General features: G+C 52.1%; 1 protein-coding gene across 1 annotated transcript; it reads left to right on the forward strand.

Annotated features, from left to right (window-relative positions):
* Nucleotides 1-1221: 1221 nt before the first annotated feature.
* Pvalb (parvalbumin) lies at nucleotides 1222-14146 on the forward strand. The gene is made up of 4 exons (XM_048427380.2): nucleotides 1222-1383; nucleotides 2776-2908; nucleotides 4109-4218; nucleotides 13928-14146. The coding sequence occupies exons 1-4, from the start codon at nucleotides 1323-1325 to the stop codon at nucleotides 13954-13956; spliced, it is 333 nt and encodes a 110-aa protein (XP_048283337.1). The 5' UTR covers nucleotides 1222-1322; the 3' UTR covers nucleotides 13957-14146.
* Nucleotides 14147-15445: the final 1299 nt, after the last annotated feature.

Here is a 15445-nt window from a genome sequence, read left to right on the forward strand (position 1 = left end):
CCCAAGACGCTGACTCACCAGGAGGGGGCAGCTGGAGCCAGCCACTCCTAAGGTTTCCAGGAAGGGCAGCCTTCCAGGACTCAGCCACGGGAGACAGTGTTGACAGCGAGTAGCAGGCAACTTGAGCTACTGGGCAGCTGGGCAGCTGTCCCTTGATCCCCAGTCTCATCACCATCCCAGACAAGGTCCACTGCCTCAGGACCCACCCAGGGGTCCATCCTCCCCCAACACAACCCATGTAGACCAATGCCCAGAGATAAAAGTCATAAGTCAAAGTGATGAAGTCATTCAGTGTAGCTCACAACTAGAACCCAGACCTCCAGACTCCCAGTCCAGTTCTCCTGTACTTCAAAGGCTTCTAGTCACAGCCTGAATCTTTGGGAGACCTGAGGGAAGATGGTGTTGAAGTCTGGTCCCATGAGATGGAGTGTCCTGGTTCCCAGATAGGACGTTCTGATCGCAAAACCCGGGTAGGCTAGAAATTGTGGTGCGATGGTGCCACCCCTTACCCCAAAATATTCGGCCAACTAGAAAAGTGTGTAGTTACTCCATGGAGCTTCCCCCAGCTTAACCTCCTTAGAAGGTCTTCAGGAGTTAGAGGGAGGACGGCACAGGTGTGCTGGCTCTGGAGACCAGGGAATCTGAGAAAGGGGTCTTCTAACAGTTAAGCTGGCACCTTACCCTCAGAAACCAAATCAAGTTTCAGAATGTGCTGCCCTGGTCAGGTGAGGGACTGAGCGCGGGCAGAGCCTCTGCACAGAGGTCTGTAGGGTCCAGGCTACTTCCTTTCCAGGTCCTGTGGCTCAGGTTTCAAGACCTCAGCATTTAGATTTTTCCCGGCATAAATTTGCATCCAGGACAGAGGAGAGGAGACTACTGGAGGCGTGGGGAGAGAATGAGTACCAGGCCAGGAGGGCCCCTGGGGTGAAGGCTGGACAGCATCATTTTTCCCCAGCGGGTGGACATTATCTGAGATGCCCAGATTGGAACCTCTCTCCTCCCGTATGCCCTAGATGGCAGGATAATTGTCCAGTCCCTGCTGGTGGCCCCTGAGATCAAAAAGTGGCCCCTGGTGGCGGGGTCCTGATCCAAGCCCCTGGGATGCCGAGGACCCCCGGGCGTGCAACCCGCTCGGTTTAGCGGCGCGGCGGGACTGAGCTTCTGAGCTGCGCGCAGAGCCGGGCGCCCCCTGGCGCGGAGCCAGGCCAGGCGGGCGTGCGACTGGCGCGCGACACTGCAGCGCTGGTCATATGAGCAGAAAGGATGAGAAGAACACTTTTTAATCTTTTCGCACTTGCTCTGCCCGCTCAAACAGTTGCAGGATGTCGATGACAGACTTGCTCAGCGCTGAGGACATCAAGAAGGCGATAGGAGCCTTTGCTGGTGAGCAGTGCACTCCCCTACCTGTCCCTGTCCCCTTGCCCTCTTCCCGCGCCTGGGGCACCCGTATCCCTCTGCCCCGTGTCTCCCGCCCACACATCGGTCCCCATCCTCGGGGTTGGCTCCCTGGTCCTCTACCCTCCAAGAGCCGCACTGGCTGTGCGCCCTGCCTGAGCCACACAAAGTTGTGGGCTCAGGAGGATGGCCTCTCTGGGAGGACTCCGGGAGGTCCAGGACCAAGCACCAAGACCAGGGTGGGAAGAAAGCTCTGGGATTCTGGGGCAGGACCCAGACTTCTCCTCTGAGACGTGTAGAGGGGCTGCAAACCAAGACTTTTTTCTCCAAGAGACCCCTTTCCTCCACCGCTATTCCCAACAAGATTTTTTTTCCTGGAAGATAGCCCATTGGTGGAGATCCCCTCCCAGGACAGACCCGAGGGCACAGTGACCTTTCTGTAGCAGGCACCCAGCCCTGCCCAGCTAGGCGCAGAACCCCTTATTGCCTCCAGCTTCCAATCCTTTTAGGTAGTCCAGGAGAGGGGTCCACTCAGCTGTGTGACCTCTTTACTCTGAAAAGACTCTAGCTTAGACGCTGTTCCTCTCACTCATGTAGGTAAACTGAGGCTGGGATAGGTTGAAAGATGTAGAAGGTCACCCAGTCCAGCACAAGAAGGATGAGAACTGGGGTGGCCTTAGATCACAGTGCCCCACCTTCAAGTGTCAGAGGTGGACAAAGCCAATTTCCTTCCCTGCTCTGGGCTTGAGGGGAGACCACGGTTCTTAAGAGTCCCCGGGCTGATGGGGGACATTCATCTGCCTTTTTAAATAGCCCTTTTCCTCCGGGCACACACAGGAAGCTCCAGGAATCCCCCTTCCCCTCCCAGAGCACTGTGATAACCCATTCACTGTGCCTTGAGCCACCTTGTCACCTTGAGAATGAAACTTAACTTTCATCTCAGCCCCAGTCACTGAGATGGGTTTCTGAGTCTGGGCAGGACTTCTGGGTCCTTCCCCTCCCCCTCCCACGATGTGACCTTGACAGAAATGTGTTGATTTTCCTGACACCAGTATATGGCCAAGAGAGAAAGCTGTTCTTCTGCCCACCCTAGCATCCACTGCATGCCCAGGTGCAGCTCACCTAACCACCACCCAAAAAGGGCTTCATAGAAATACAACTCTCTGGAGACCGACAGTCTCTGTGTGGCTCCTCAGTATATGTGTTGGGGAGCCAAGAAGGTGTGACCTTGGGCGTAGCATTCTTCCCTAGCTGGGCTCCCTCTGCCCCCTGGTCCCCACAACTGTGCAGGTGTCCTTTCACAAATGCTTGAACACCCCCTTTCCTGATTTTCCCGATACCCTCCCCCATCTTTCTTTAACCTCCTCCTCCCCCCAACAGCTGCAGACTCCTTCGACCACAAAAGGTTCTTCCAGATGGTGGGTCTGAAGAAAAAGAGCCCGGATGATGTGAAGAAGGTGTTCCACATTCTGGACAAAGACAAAAGTGGCTTCATCGAGGAGGACGAGCTGGGGTAAACTGAGGCCTGGGGGGAGGGGACCTGGTGTTAACTCCCCAAGTCGCCATCCTTCTCTGTGCACCTCATAGGAGCAGGCTTTTCTCTGTCCCTCCTGGGCAAGGTCCCAGGCACCAGGGAAAGACACCTCCTGCTTCCGGGAGGGTCAAACCATCAGCTCAGAGAGCAGCTAACTAGGTTAAATTATAGCCACTTAATATCGCTAATGGAATGGAGTTACTTAATAATTTAATACCAATGAAGAGGCACTTATTCTGGCTGCCTCCTGCCACAGGCAAGGCAGGAGGCATTCTCCTTAGAGTGTCATTGATTTCCACACGTCTGAAAGGCACCTTCCCTGATCTGGTCTGCGGACCCCACTCCTCTGGACCAGAACTGCAGCTAAGCAACTTCTGGGCAAGCCAGGGAGGCAGAGCCAGCTCTGGAACTCCAAGATCCTTGGAGCAAAGCACAGAGGAGAAGGCAAAGCCACATTAGCATAGAGTCCTCTGCTCCAGCCCGGCTCAGCCACCTGGTTTGTATCTGATGACCCAGCTGTGCCTTCTGTTACTTTCCTGCCAAGGCTGCCTCGAATTTTGTTAGAAACAGGAGGAGGAAGGTGTTGAGAGATGCATTTTAAGTAGGAACTTCTTCGACCTATCCTATCTCTCCTTCAAACTTTACCCCAAGGGCACCTTCTTCTAGAACCTTCTCCCACCAGACAAGTACATGCATATTCACACACAGGTGCATGCTAAGTGCTCCCTACCCTCCAGGTACCACCATCTCTAGAGAGCCTCCCAACTCCTCCCTCACCTGGGTAGGAGGCATAAGCTCCCCTCTGCCTCCTTCCTCGGGGTGTCCATCAGTCCATCACACATGAGGTCTGTCTGTGAGGACTTGCTCTCTTCCTCATTTATGTAAGTGGCTTATTCCAATCACTATGGTGACCCTAGCTTTTATATATTTATTGAATAAGCAAAGACAAGCGTCCCCTAAACTGGTGTCAACCCTGCACCGGGACCAGTCATCCACCCTGCACTGACCCACCAAGGGTCAGACCAGGTCACATGGCCAGCCTCACTGCATGTGTCCACCACCACCCTCTGCCTATCCCAGCTTCCCCTGCCTTGCGCAGACGCCAGCCCACCGGCCTCCAAGGTTCTACAAGGTGACCTTGGCCTGAGTCCCTCCCGTTTCCCTCCTTTTCTCCTCCAGGTTCATTCTGAAGGGCTTCTCCTCAGATGCCAGAGACCTGTCTGCTAAAGAAACAAAGACGCTGCTGGCCGCTGGGGACAAGGATGGGGATGGCAAGATTGGGGTTGAAGGTGGGTAGCTGTGACCATGACTTTGGGAACCCTGGATGCAGGGCTGTGTGACTGCTAAAGTTTTGGTCTGTTGAAAGGAAGGGGAGGTGAGAAAAAGAGAAAATCCATAGGTCAGAGAGCTCCAACACTGCCAAGCAGAGAAACCTGGCTTGCTTGCGTTCTCCCACCCCCTCTCTCTATATAAGTATATGTATATATTGAAATTTGAGCAACCTATGAGAAATGGCTTTTTCCCCTTTCCTGCTGTGTGAGGGAATGTGGGAAGGAAAGTTGGAGATATTCCCTGCTTTTTTTTTGCCTAGGTTCTGATGCAGGATCTGCCTACACTGGCTGTGTGACCTTGGTCAGTGTCCCTCTGAACCCAAGGCTCATGTCTGTAACCAGAGGAGACAGGCCCACAGATCCCCTAAGGACCCTCAGGCTCTGGTAGTATCCGATTCCAAGGATGGAAATTCCTTATCTACTGCCCTCCTGAGCATCTCATCCTGGTGTCCTGTAACCTCAGATAGATTTTTGGCTTCATTCAAATACATCATCCCACCCTTGTAGGGGAGCCAGGAAAGAACAGCCAAGCAGGACCCATCTGAGAGTTAGGATTCTCTAGAAGCTTCAGCAACTTTGCCTAGAGCCCAGGCACAGGCCTGGTGGCCCACTACCCCACATTCTTATTCGGTCAACCTGCCTGGCATCTATGGGGCACATCCCAGAACTGTCAGTTCTCTTATGACACTCTGCAGATGGCAAAAAGGATGGTCACAGTCTCAGCCTGGTTCAGAAAGCTTGGATGTAGGGTGTGACAGGGATCTAGGATCCAGTCTGACTGTGTCTGAGCAGCATGCTCTGCTGTCGTTAGCTTGTACGGTAGCCTTTTTGGTGACATAAAAGAAAACCGTATTTAGGTCCTCTGGGGTTCAGATCCCAGCCTTATAGGAAGATCACACGACTATTGCAGGACTTGGGGTTTTCATCTCCGGCGGAGTGATGCTTCTCTCATGGGGAACCCATGAGGATGTGGTGTGCTCATGTGTAAAGTGCTTAGAACAGGACCGGGCACAGGGCACAGAGCAAGAGCCTTTTGCGGGCCTGTTAGTTAAAGAAAAGAAAAAACGGGCACTAGACTGCATCTGCACTTTAAGTCCCCAGGGTCTGTTCGAGAACTGAGGGGAGTACTTAGTGAATATCTGCTGCCTGGGGAGAAAGCCCAGGCTCCTACACTCCACTTTCCTTCTGCACTCACCTCCCGTGACCTTGGGTGCACCCCCTTCCCACACCTGGGTTCTCTTGCCTGGCACATGAGGTGCACAAGCTTCTCCTGGGACCTGTAAGTGGTGTGGACACAAACTGCTTTGAGAGAAGTATTAAATTCTGTAAGTACCTGGGAAATTATTAAGGAATGTTTAGTGAAAGCAAAAATGAAGAAACTCTACTGAGTTAGAGTGCAGGGGGCGCCCTGGCCATAGGACCCTGTTGTTCTTTGGGGTGGCAGGAAGGAGGGGCTGAGCAGAGAGTGGGGAAGAGATGCCTAGTGCTTGTCAGCTCTTTAGCGATTCTGGCAAGAGCTGCTTTTCCACCCCTTCCCTTCAGCTCCACCCCAAGCCCTGGCTTCTGCTGCAACCCAACTTACCCTCCATTTTCGAAATGCATTTTGAGCCAGAGGCAGGGTCTTCAAGATGATTGCTCCCAGGCAACCTAAATGAGAAAGAAAACCAGGGCAGCCCTTGACCTGGTTCCCTCCTCCCACCCCTGCTGTCTGCCATACTTGGTCTTAAAGGGCCAACTAAACTCTTCCAGAAGACCCAGAGGCAGCTCCCAAGGAGCAATGTGATGCCTAGCATTGGGTGGAATAAAGATGATTAGGACAACGGTGTAACACCATGTCCTGGTGAGGAGACCGTGAGCAGCAACCCTGTAATCCCAAGCCATAGCTTCATGGATAAAACACTCATGAAAACATGGGTATTGAAGGCATTTAATAAGTACCCAATGAATGGCAGCCATGAACTGTCCATGTTAGCTATATTCTGTCTGAGTATGGCCTTGTCAAATGGTCATGCAAGCTGAGTTTGCCTTCATTGAAAAGCTTGGGACCAGAGGTGTATTGGTTTCCAGGCACGTTTGGATTTTGGAATATTCAGACAATGTGGCCATGACCCTGAAAGGGTTTCAGATTTCCAAATTCTGGGTTAGGGACATTGGTCTGTGCCAGGCAGAGTGGAGGTGCTGGGAGCTGAGGCTTGGAGGCCAAGAAACTGGAAGGCTACAGGTCGGGCCTCAGCAGGCAGGAGCAGGTCCAGGCATGGTGCTGGCATCAGCAACGGCACCGAGGCTGGAATGGTTGGTGCAGGTTTAGAAATTAGCCAGAGGCTAGTCTGCCAGGAGTGAACAAGAACTGCTCTCTAGGTGTGTAGCATGTCTCGGGCTGGAGCTGGGCTCTGTGGCGTTAGCTCATTTTCTCCCGGGGTGACAAAGGAAATCCGTGCAGAAAAGGCAGCTTAGGGAGGCCAAAGTCACACTATGCTCAGGATTCAGGCTTAAACGCCCCTCTATCTAACAGTACAGGGAAGGCCTGGACCAAGCTGTGCATCCTGAACGGCACTCCAGGGGCCTGGAGGAACTCGAAAGCAGGGACAGAAGATGGGACTAAGGTGGCGTTGGGTGCCCTATCCTGTGCTTCCCAGGGAAAATGCAGGTGCCCCTCCCCCTTGGATAGCCCAACTCGAGAAGTAGGATTGCAAAACTTTCTCTGTGGCTCAGAATGGCCTGTGGCCAGAGAGTCTTGAGCTCCACCTACCAGCCTGAGGTTGCTTCAACTTCTGTAGGATCCAGGCAAGTCACAGTGTCCCCCTGGCCTTTGGACCAAGGCTAGATCACCATCCTGCCCCTGGGGGTCCTTCCGCTGCCCAAGACAATGAATCGGGACTTAGGTTCAGCTGTGCCCCTGAACCTCCGTAGCCGTCACTTTTAACTTGGCACAGCCCTTCCTATGTGCCAGGCACTGCCTCCAGCACTGTCCTCTGCCATCTCCTTATTTATCTGTGATGGGGGTACTGTTGTATCCCCACTTCAGAGGCAGGGCTTTTGAGGCTCGAAGGCAAGGGTTTGTTTAACCCTTTGTGCCCAAGAAGAGAGCGACGGTTGAGATGCGTGTTGAGCTCTGATTGCTTGCAGCATGGGTTGTGCTGTTCGCGCCACGCCTAGAATGCAGTCGAAGTTTAGCAAACATCCAGCATAAGATGGTATTAGATGCTGACTTCGTAGCTTGCTTCTCTCCACCACGCTTGGGAGTCCCTCATGCAGGGACTTTGCCTTCTTCTGTTCTCATCCCCAGCACCAAGGATAGGGCCTGGTTCACAGTGGGAGAACAAGAGAAATTTGTCTAGTGAATGAATAAGAGAAGGAAGAAAGGGATGAGTGAGAGGAATGAATGAACAAATCAGCCAGTGAGGGAATGAGGCAGCAGATGACTGTGTCCTGCAAGGCTGCAGGAGGGAGCAAGCCTAACCCCAGTACGTAGAGCGACTCTGCATGTATACAGACTTGGGGCTTGGAGCCACATGTCCTCCAGGAGTGCAGAGCCAGTAATGACCTCTGTCCCAAGCTCTTCTCGTCTCTCTGAGGAGGAGGAGGATGCTTATGTGGTTCTTTAAGTGCCCAGTTGCAGAAAAGGAGAAGGAAGACACAGTTATAGCATTGCTCTTTTAGACTCTAGTATCTGGGGCAACTACTTCCAGGAAGTTAAAAGACATTTATAGATGTGATCGATGGCAAACAGCCACCCTAAAAGGCTGGGACCCAGCAGGGAAGAAGGGAAGCAGAAAAAGAGAGAGGCAGTAAAGAAGGGGGAAGGGCCCCACTGTGAATGTCAGACACAAACATGGCAGGGGCTCCTCCACTTCCCAGGTGTGGATCTGAGACTGGTCCCTCCGGCCCCCACCCAGAAATGTTTACAGCCTGAGTGAGACCCAAGTACCCACAGTTCTATCAAGTTACATAGTGATGTCGATGGTCCAGGAAATCACAAAGAACTAGGGCTTTTCAGTAATTCCAGGAGAAAAGGGCTGTGACTCCCCTCTTTCACAAGGCCTGAAGCATAAGAGGTGACGTAGTGCAGGGTCCCTCGTGAGGGCTGAGTTTGAAGGTGCTGCCAGGACCGTGTGCTGCCTTCCTCACTACAGCGAGTGCCCCTAGCCTGGCTTTCCAGAGGTCAGCAGTCACCCCATTTCCTGTGTGCCAGGGTCCTCCAGCCAGGCCTCCTCCATCCAGCTCACTCAGTCCTCACTTAGCTTCACAGTACAGCATCGCTTTGTTCTCTACACAGACAAGGAACCCGAGCCTTGGGATGCAATTTGGCTGCGGCATTACTTCTCTTGCCCGCCGAGACTTAGAGTGATCTAAGCCTGGATGTGTGTGTGCTCAGTTGGGCATCCTTCCCCTGTGACCCGGACCCAGTGATGGCTCTGCTTACCTGCGCTTTGTGCCAATTGCACCTCAAGCACCTGTGTTCTGTATTTTGTTCTTTCGGTTGGAAATGTAGCTGTTATTATTGTAGAAAAGGGAGCCTTTCTACTTCCTTCTGGCAAAATCCTTAGCAGCCTACTTGGGAGTGGAGGGAGGTGATGATGGTCAGGTGTCATGGGCAGCAAGAATGAGAACCTTGCTGTGCATAGGCACCAACTCTGAGAACATCCTGGCTGTCCCACCTTCTGGACAACCATTCCCTCATCCATGAAGTCTGGGTAAAATACACAGCCCTTAGCCTGCTTGCCTTGCTTTTACGCCACTCTGCTCCTCCCTTTAGAAGGAATCAAATAGTAATCCACACAGAAATTGGTCTGGGTATGAGACCGGAGGACAGGGAGGACAGGAGACCCCTGCCTCACTGTGGTTTCCGCCTGTCTGAACCTGTAGGACTTCATCGGGGGTGCCCACGAGGGCCAGCCCACAGACCTTAGGTGGACAGCACCTGATTATAATCCCCCTGCAACCTCACAGCAGACCCAGGAGGTCTAGGAGGCAAGGGTGGCATCCTCACTGAGAGATGTGGAAGCTGAGGCACAGTGAACGTTGAAGGCCAGAGTCACAGGGCGTGCATGCCCTTGGTGGGATGTGACCTGGGTCTCCTCTCCACAGCTTCCTCCCCGAATCTGAGCTGGGCCTTCGGAGTTATAAATGTTTCCATGCTTAGCAATCTGCTCCTCTATTCCCGGGTGGACTTCCGCTAGCTCTGGCCTTATGCTGCGCTAGATAAGATGGAGCAAGGAGAAGATGCAGCGCTCCTTATGTAACTGGCCTCTTAAAAAATGGAGCAGCGGTCAGGGTGGAACAAGATGTCCTCTCTCCGCTTGTCCCTCTCCTTCCGCTGCTGAGGCTGCAGCTGGAGTCAGAGCGGGGATCTTCCAAACAGTCTTTGAGCAGGGACACAGCCAGGTTTCAGCTAGCATCCTCGCAGCTGGGCCCCAGCCAGGTTTCAGTCAGCATCCTCACCACTGGAACCCAGCCTCAGTTTCCCCATAAATAACATGAGGATCAGAGGCAGTGAGGGCGAAATGGGATAAGGTAGTTTGCAGTGTTTGGCAAAGAGCGAGTCCCCAGGACTGTTGATGCCGTCCCCTTATGGGTGCCTGACTTGACCCCGAGTGACCCCACCTCCCCGTTCTGCAGCGGGAGAAAGTGATCCTGTTTGCGGCACCTATCTATAAGAAACCGAGCCCTGGAGCTATTTCGAGGCGAGGTGAGGTGATGAACCAGGAGCCGGCCCTTGCTATGGTCATCAGAAGAGAGGGAAGGCAGGCCTTCCAGACGCTGACTCCATGAGTCTCAATTTCACTCGGGGCTGTCAGCCTTTGCTGGGCTCACCTGTCAAGAGCTTCTAAATTTGTCCGATCCCCACAGTACCCAGGACTAGTGCAGCCTTAATTAGGCTAATTTCAGTTTCCTAAGGGAAAGAGCAGAACAGGCCGGCCCTCTGCCTGCTGCCTCCCTCTGGCCACATTCCCTTGTGTCTCCCTCTCTTTCTGATTGGATAAGGGAGACATCATAAATTGTCCTCAGAGGGGCTGGGGGTGGACTTCAGACCACAGAGTAGTGCTGTTCCTGCATCTCTTACAAGAGGAAAAAAAAAATGTTCTAGATTTTCCTAAGGGAACGCTGTCCCCTGTACCTCATCAACTACTGATTTAGTTGTACCCATATGTGCCAGATGCCTCTCACCTGCATCTCATGCAGTCTTTCTCGTGACCTTAGGGGTGTCCCCGTTTTACAGAGGAGGAGGTTGAAGTGGGGTTCCAACTTGGATCGTGTCAGGAGTTCGCACTGGGTTAGCTGTTAGCTGTTTGGACCTCGTGGATGCTCTGCTTCCACGGTGCTTGACCTTAGTTGGGGGATTGCTGTAGGAGGTTACTCCTGCGGTTACTACGCCACAGCTCCTCTGCCCGGTGTGCTGCAGAGATCCAAGGGAGGTGGCACTAGCTGTCAGCAACCTCCGCCTATGTGCTCATAGTGTATCCTCACGCACTTCCTCGGTTGCTCTTCAGGAAAGTTGTGAGTTGGCGCTACTCCACTTTGCAAAGGAGAACACTGAGGTTCAGAGAGGCAGCATAGGGGCCCACAGCTATCTAGCCAGTAACAGTGAGGCAAGGCACAGGCCCTGATCCAGGGTGCCTCCAAGGTCACGGGCAGACGCCTTGGTGGAGACAGATGATGAAGACCCACACTGGCAACCGAGTGACAGTGACAGATGAAGATGTCAGCCCCTTTCGCTGTGCCAGGTAGCAATTAGGCATTTGTGGTTTGGTCGCAGTGGCTGGAGGTATAGAAGCGGCTTGATGGCAGCAGCTGCCAAGCGCTGAGAGCTTTCTCTGCAGCAGACCTGCGGAGGGGGGCTGTGGTATCAGCTGGGTTCAACAACCCCAAGAAGCCACTAGTCTCACAGGCTGCACTTTGGAGAGGTGGAAACTGAGGCAGGAGTGTCTAGTCAAACTGACAAGGACAGGAACTGTTGGTCTCCCCACTCCCCACATCCCTGCTTGCTCCAAATGCCAAGTTAGAACATTTTCCTGAATGTTCTGAAAATGTTCCTGAAAAGGACATTTCTCAGCTGGGGCTGGAGGGGTGAGACATCTGGTCCAGGAAACCCAGAGAATGGCGGAGCACAGGTCCCTGCCCCGCCTTCCCACACCCGTGATGCATCTGAGACTCTACTGTCAAATCTGTTGACCTAAACATTCCAAAGTCTGTGTGTTTGTCATTTGTCTTTCTCTGGGGTGAGAGGAGACGTTTTAGAGGCGACCTTTGCTAGGGGAGCTGTTAGTTAATTGGCAGTTCCTAAGAACGCTGCCCCGAGGAAGGCACGAAAGTCCTGAAGAGGCACAGTGACCCTGCTTTATTTGTCTACAGTGCCCTGGTCAGGGTTCTGGGGGAGATAAAATTAGAATCCTGTGCTCCCTGCAAAAAGTCAGGCTCAGTGGCCTTAAGGACATCCTAGCTAATTCACAGAAGATCCTGGGGTCTGACGTATTGGGCTTTTGGAAACCTCACAGGTCCAAACCATGCTGCCAGGCTCCCCAACGCATGATTTCGACTCTGATGAACCCCATCAACACTTCTGGTCTACTTGCACCCCCATCTTACCTAGACTTCACCCAATCCTGTAGAGATCACATCTGGTCTCAGTTCATGGGCAGGAGGTGAGAGGAGTAGTCAGGAGCCCATAAACCCTAGTGTGATTATAAGAGCCAGCTTCCCTCTAGTTGCCCCATGTGAGCAATACTGAGGGATTTTGTGTCCTTACATGATCTGGGCTACTAGCCTGGTCAGTAGGGCACATGTAGGAATTTTATGAGGCTAGAGGACAAATTACTTTCTATCTGTCTGTGACTGCTTCGGCCACTATTTTCCCATCTGTAAAATGGGAATCACCTGTGTTCCTCCCAGGACTTGCTGGACCCTAAGTAGGACTCATGAGCAATATCATCCTTCACCCCTCATCCATTCATTCAATCTTCATTTATTCTCACCTGCAGGCTACTAGGCCAGACTAGTCACAGGGAAAGGGGTGAACAGGGAGAGAGTGGGGAGAAAGACACAAATAAACAAGAAGATAAATAAGATCATTTCCTAGTGTGCTAAGATCCTGAAGTCAATAAAAATGGGCTAATGTGACAGCCAGCTGTGATGATATTTGAGACAGGACATTTGTCACTCTCTACCTAGGTTAAAGGAGGTCACAAATCTCCCCAGTAAAGGGGGAATCTGAGAGTGACTGTGGCAGGGATCCCCGTCTGCTGCTGTGACCATGTTAGTACTAAACTCTAGGGTCTCAGTTTCCCCATTAGTAGAATGCAGGCAAGAATGTATCTATCTGTGGTAGTTCTTTTTTTTTTTTTTTTTTTTTTTGATTTCTTTGTAGTTTTGGAACCTGTCATGGAATTAGCTCTTGTAGACCAGGCTGGCCTTGACCTCATAGAGATCTGCCCGCCTCTGCCTCCTGAGTGCTGGGATTAAAGGAATGCGCCACCACCTCCCAGCTTATCCGTGGTAGTTCTAAGAATTCCATGAGGCAATACTCCCTGGATTCTTCCCGTGTAGACACATGACGGATGTCTCACAGATTCTCACAGATTCTCGGCGTGGATACCACCAACAGTTAGTAAGACTTCTAATAAGAAGATAAAGACGGCTCACAGACCACCACCCCTCCCCCGATCCTCCAGGCTCACACAAGCTTCTTGGCTGAGAAGACAGGAGACTGACTCCTGGCCAGGGGGAAATTCTTTGAGTGTTCAATGTTTATTTACTTGAGTTCCCATCCGTGCTTCTCATCACTCAACCCAAGAGCCTTTGGAGGGTTCAGGAGCTTCACCCCCACAGACCCTCAACGTCTCTTGCCTTGAGTCCCAATGCAGACATTGCCTTAGGGACGGAGGTGTGGTGTCTATTTCGCAGTCAAACCTCAGGAAAGTGAGAAGCCCAGGCTTAGTCCCCTCACTGAGCAGGGGCCAGGGCAGCTGCATGGGAAAGCTAATGTTGTCATCAATTCAAACTTTTAAGACATTGTTTATATATATTGCAGTTGGTGACAGTAGCAGAAAGAGTCCCTTTGCCCTTCTGCCAGCTTCCCTGGGGTTAACACGTATGTAACCTCAGGACAGGGTGACAGGTGAGGAGTGACATACACAGATGTCCTGTACACAGACTGGGCAGACAGAGAGGACTTCAGGGGACTCCCAGGATCCTTTGATGGCCTTTGGAAGCCGCTTCACACTGGTTCTTCATCCGTTGCTTATTCCTCCCAGAGAATTGACCTTGCCTCCCTCCACGGATGCAGAGGGAATGGAAGTACCCTAGGACCTTTCCCAGGAAGTGCCTAAACCTCTCACTCTGTTCTCATATCACAGCGCTGCCTTTTCTAGCGGTGACAGGAATAGGCAGACCGGAATCCCAGGGGGCTCGCAGAGACCAGGAATGGCAAATTCCACAACTACTCTGACTTCTTGTGTAGAGCAGCAGGGATGAACAACAACAACAACAACAACAACAAAAAAAAAACCTCTGGCTCAGAGCCTCCATTTCCTCACCGCAGATTAGGCGCCATGATAAACAATAAGATGGCAGACAGAGCCAAAGAAGACACTGGACACGAAGTGTTGTCAGCAGCTGATGCGCGGCAGACACCATCACAGGCGGTAACAATGTTGTCTTTCTTTTGCAGAATTCTCCACCCTGGTGGCTGAAAGCTAAGTGGCGCTGACTGCCCGGGTCTCCCACCCCTCCACCCCCAACGCCCCATCTCAGCCCTCCTTGCGGCCCTCCTGAGTTTCTGTTCAGTTTGTTTATGTTATTTTTTACTCCCCCCATCCTCTATGGCCCTTGAATGAACACCACTCTTCTGGAAAATGCTGGAGAAACAATAAAGGCTGTACCAATCGGACATCACCTGTAGGGAGGACCCAGGCCTGGTAGGGTGTTGGTTTGGCAAGTTTCTCAAAGGCAGCAGGGGTAGTCTAGAAAAGGTGTGGGAAACGAAATGGTGTGTCCTGATATTTCCTCCCTGTTTGATACTGAGTGTTCACACGGGCCACCTCCTTCAATCCTTGCACCTATCCCACGGCAAGGGGGGCGGGGGTGACAGGACGTCCATCTTAAAGACACAGAAACTCATTTTAAAGAGGGGAAGTGAAGCGTTTGAGCCCACATGCAATTACTGTATGTACCTGAAGAGTCACCTTCAGGAAGAGCTGGATCGAAGGACCCAAATGATGCTCTATGAATAGCTTCTGACGCTGCTGTGGTGCAAACCTGGTAAGGGCAGCTTAAGGAAAGAAGAGTTTACTTTGGTGCACCCTGAGGGTACCGTCCATTATGGGGAAGTCAAGGAGACAGGAAGATGTGGCCGCGGGCCACATTGATCTCGTCATATGCACAAGTCAGGAAGCAGAAAGATAAATGCTGATACTCGGCTGGCTTTCTCCTTCTTATTCAGCCTTGGGGTCCAGCCCATTAGGTGATGTTGCCCACATTTAAGGTGAATATTCCTACTTCAGGCTAATCTACAAACTTCCTAGAGGATACACCCATAGATTTAATCCCTAGAGCAATGGTTCTCAACCTTCCTACTGCTACAGCCTTTGAATACAGCTCCTCATGTTGTGGTGATGCCCAACCATGAAATTATCTTTGTTGCTACTTTATAACTGTAGTTCTGCTACTGTTACAGATCATAATGTAAATATCTGTGTTTTCTGATGGTCTTAGTGACCCCTGCAAAAGGGTTGTTCAGCCCCCATCGGGGTTGTGACCCACAGGTTGAGAATTGCTGTCCTAGATGAATCTAGATTTCACCAAGTTGACAAGATGAGCCGTCACAAATCCCCACAAAAGTGAGCCCTTTGTGACTTATCTCTAAGAACTGCCTCCCTTCCTGCTAAAATAGTGATGGGGTCAGGCCCTCCTCCAGCGCTGTCAGACCTCCCCAGAGACTCATTCGCACAGCAAGGCCAGCAGAAATGGGCTCCCCTTCCCGTCAGCCACCCTAGAGACCCAGACCCAGCTGCTCGGTTAGTCTAGCTAATGTTTCAGGAGCATGCGCTTACAGAGACCTTTGCTGCCATCTGCAGCAGCCCTGCAAAGTGTACACTGCCACAGTACCCCTGGATAGTCGAGGAGACTGAGACCCAAGGACGCTCAGCGTTTTCCTAAGGTCACACAGCACATGAGCAATAGAACCAGG

This window comes from Myodes glareolus, chromosome 19, assembly GCF_982192425.1.
Source record: "Myodes glareolus chromosome 19, mMyoGla1.1, whole genome shotgun sequence".
NCBI classification, from domain to species: Eukaryota; Metazoa; Chordata; class Mammalia; order Rodentia; family Cricetidae; genus Myodes; species Myodes glareolus.

What these genes read in the sequence shown, in the direction of transcription:
- Pvalb (XM_048427380.2), top strand. Translation starts at nt 1,323, where the DNA reads ATGTCGATGACAGACTTGCTCAGCGCTGAGGACATCAAGAAGGCGATA. An exon ending in GGCGATAGGAGCCTTTGCTG is followed by an intron (nt 1,384 to 2,775) that starts GTGAGCAGTGCA and finishes TCCCCCCAACAG; the next exon opens with CTGCAGACTCCTTCGACCAC. An exon ending in ATCGAGGAGGACGAGCTGGG is followed by an intron (nt 2,909 to 4,108) that starts GTAAACTGAGGC and finishes TTTCTCCTCCAG; the next exon opens with GTTCATTCTGAAGGGCTTCT.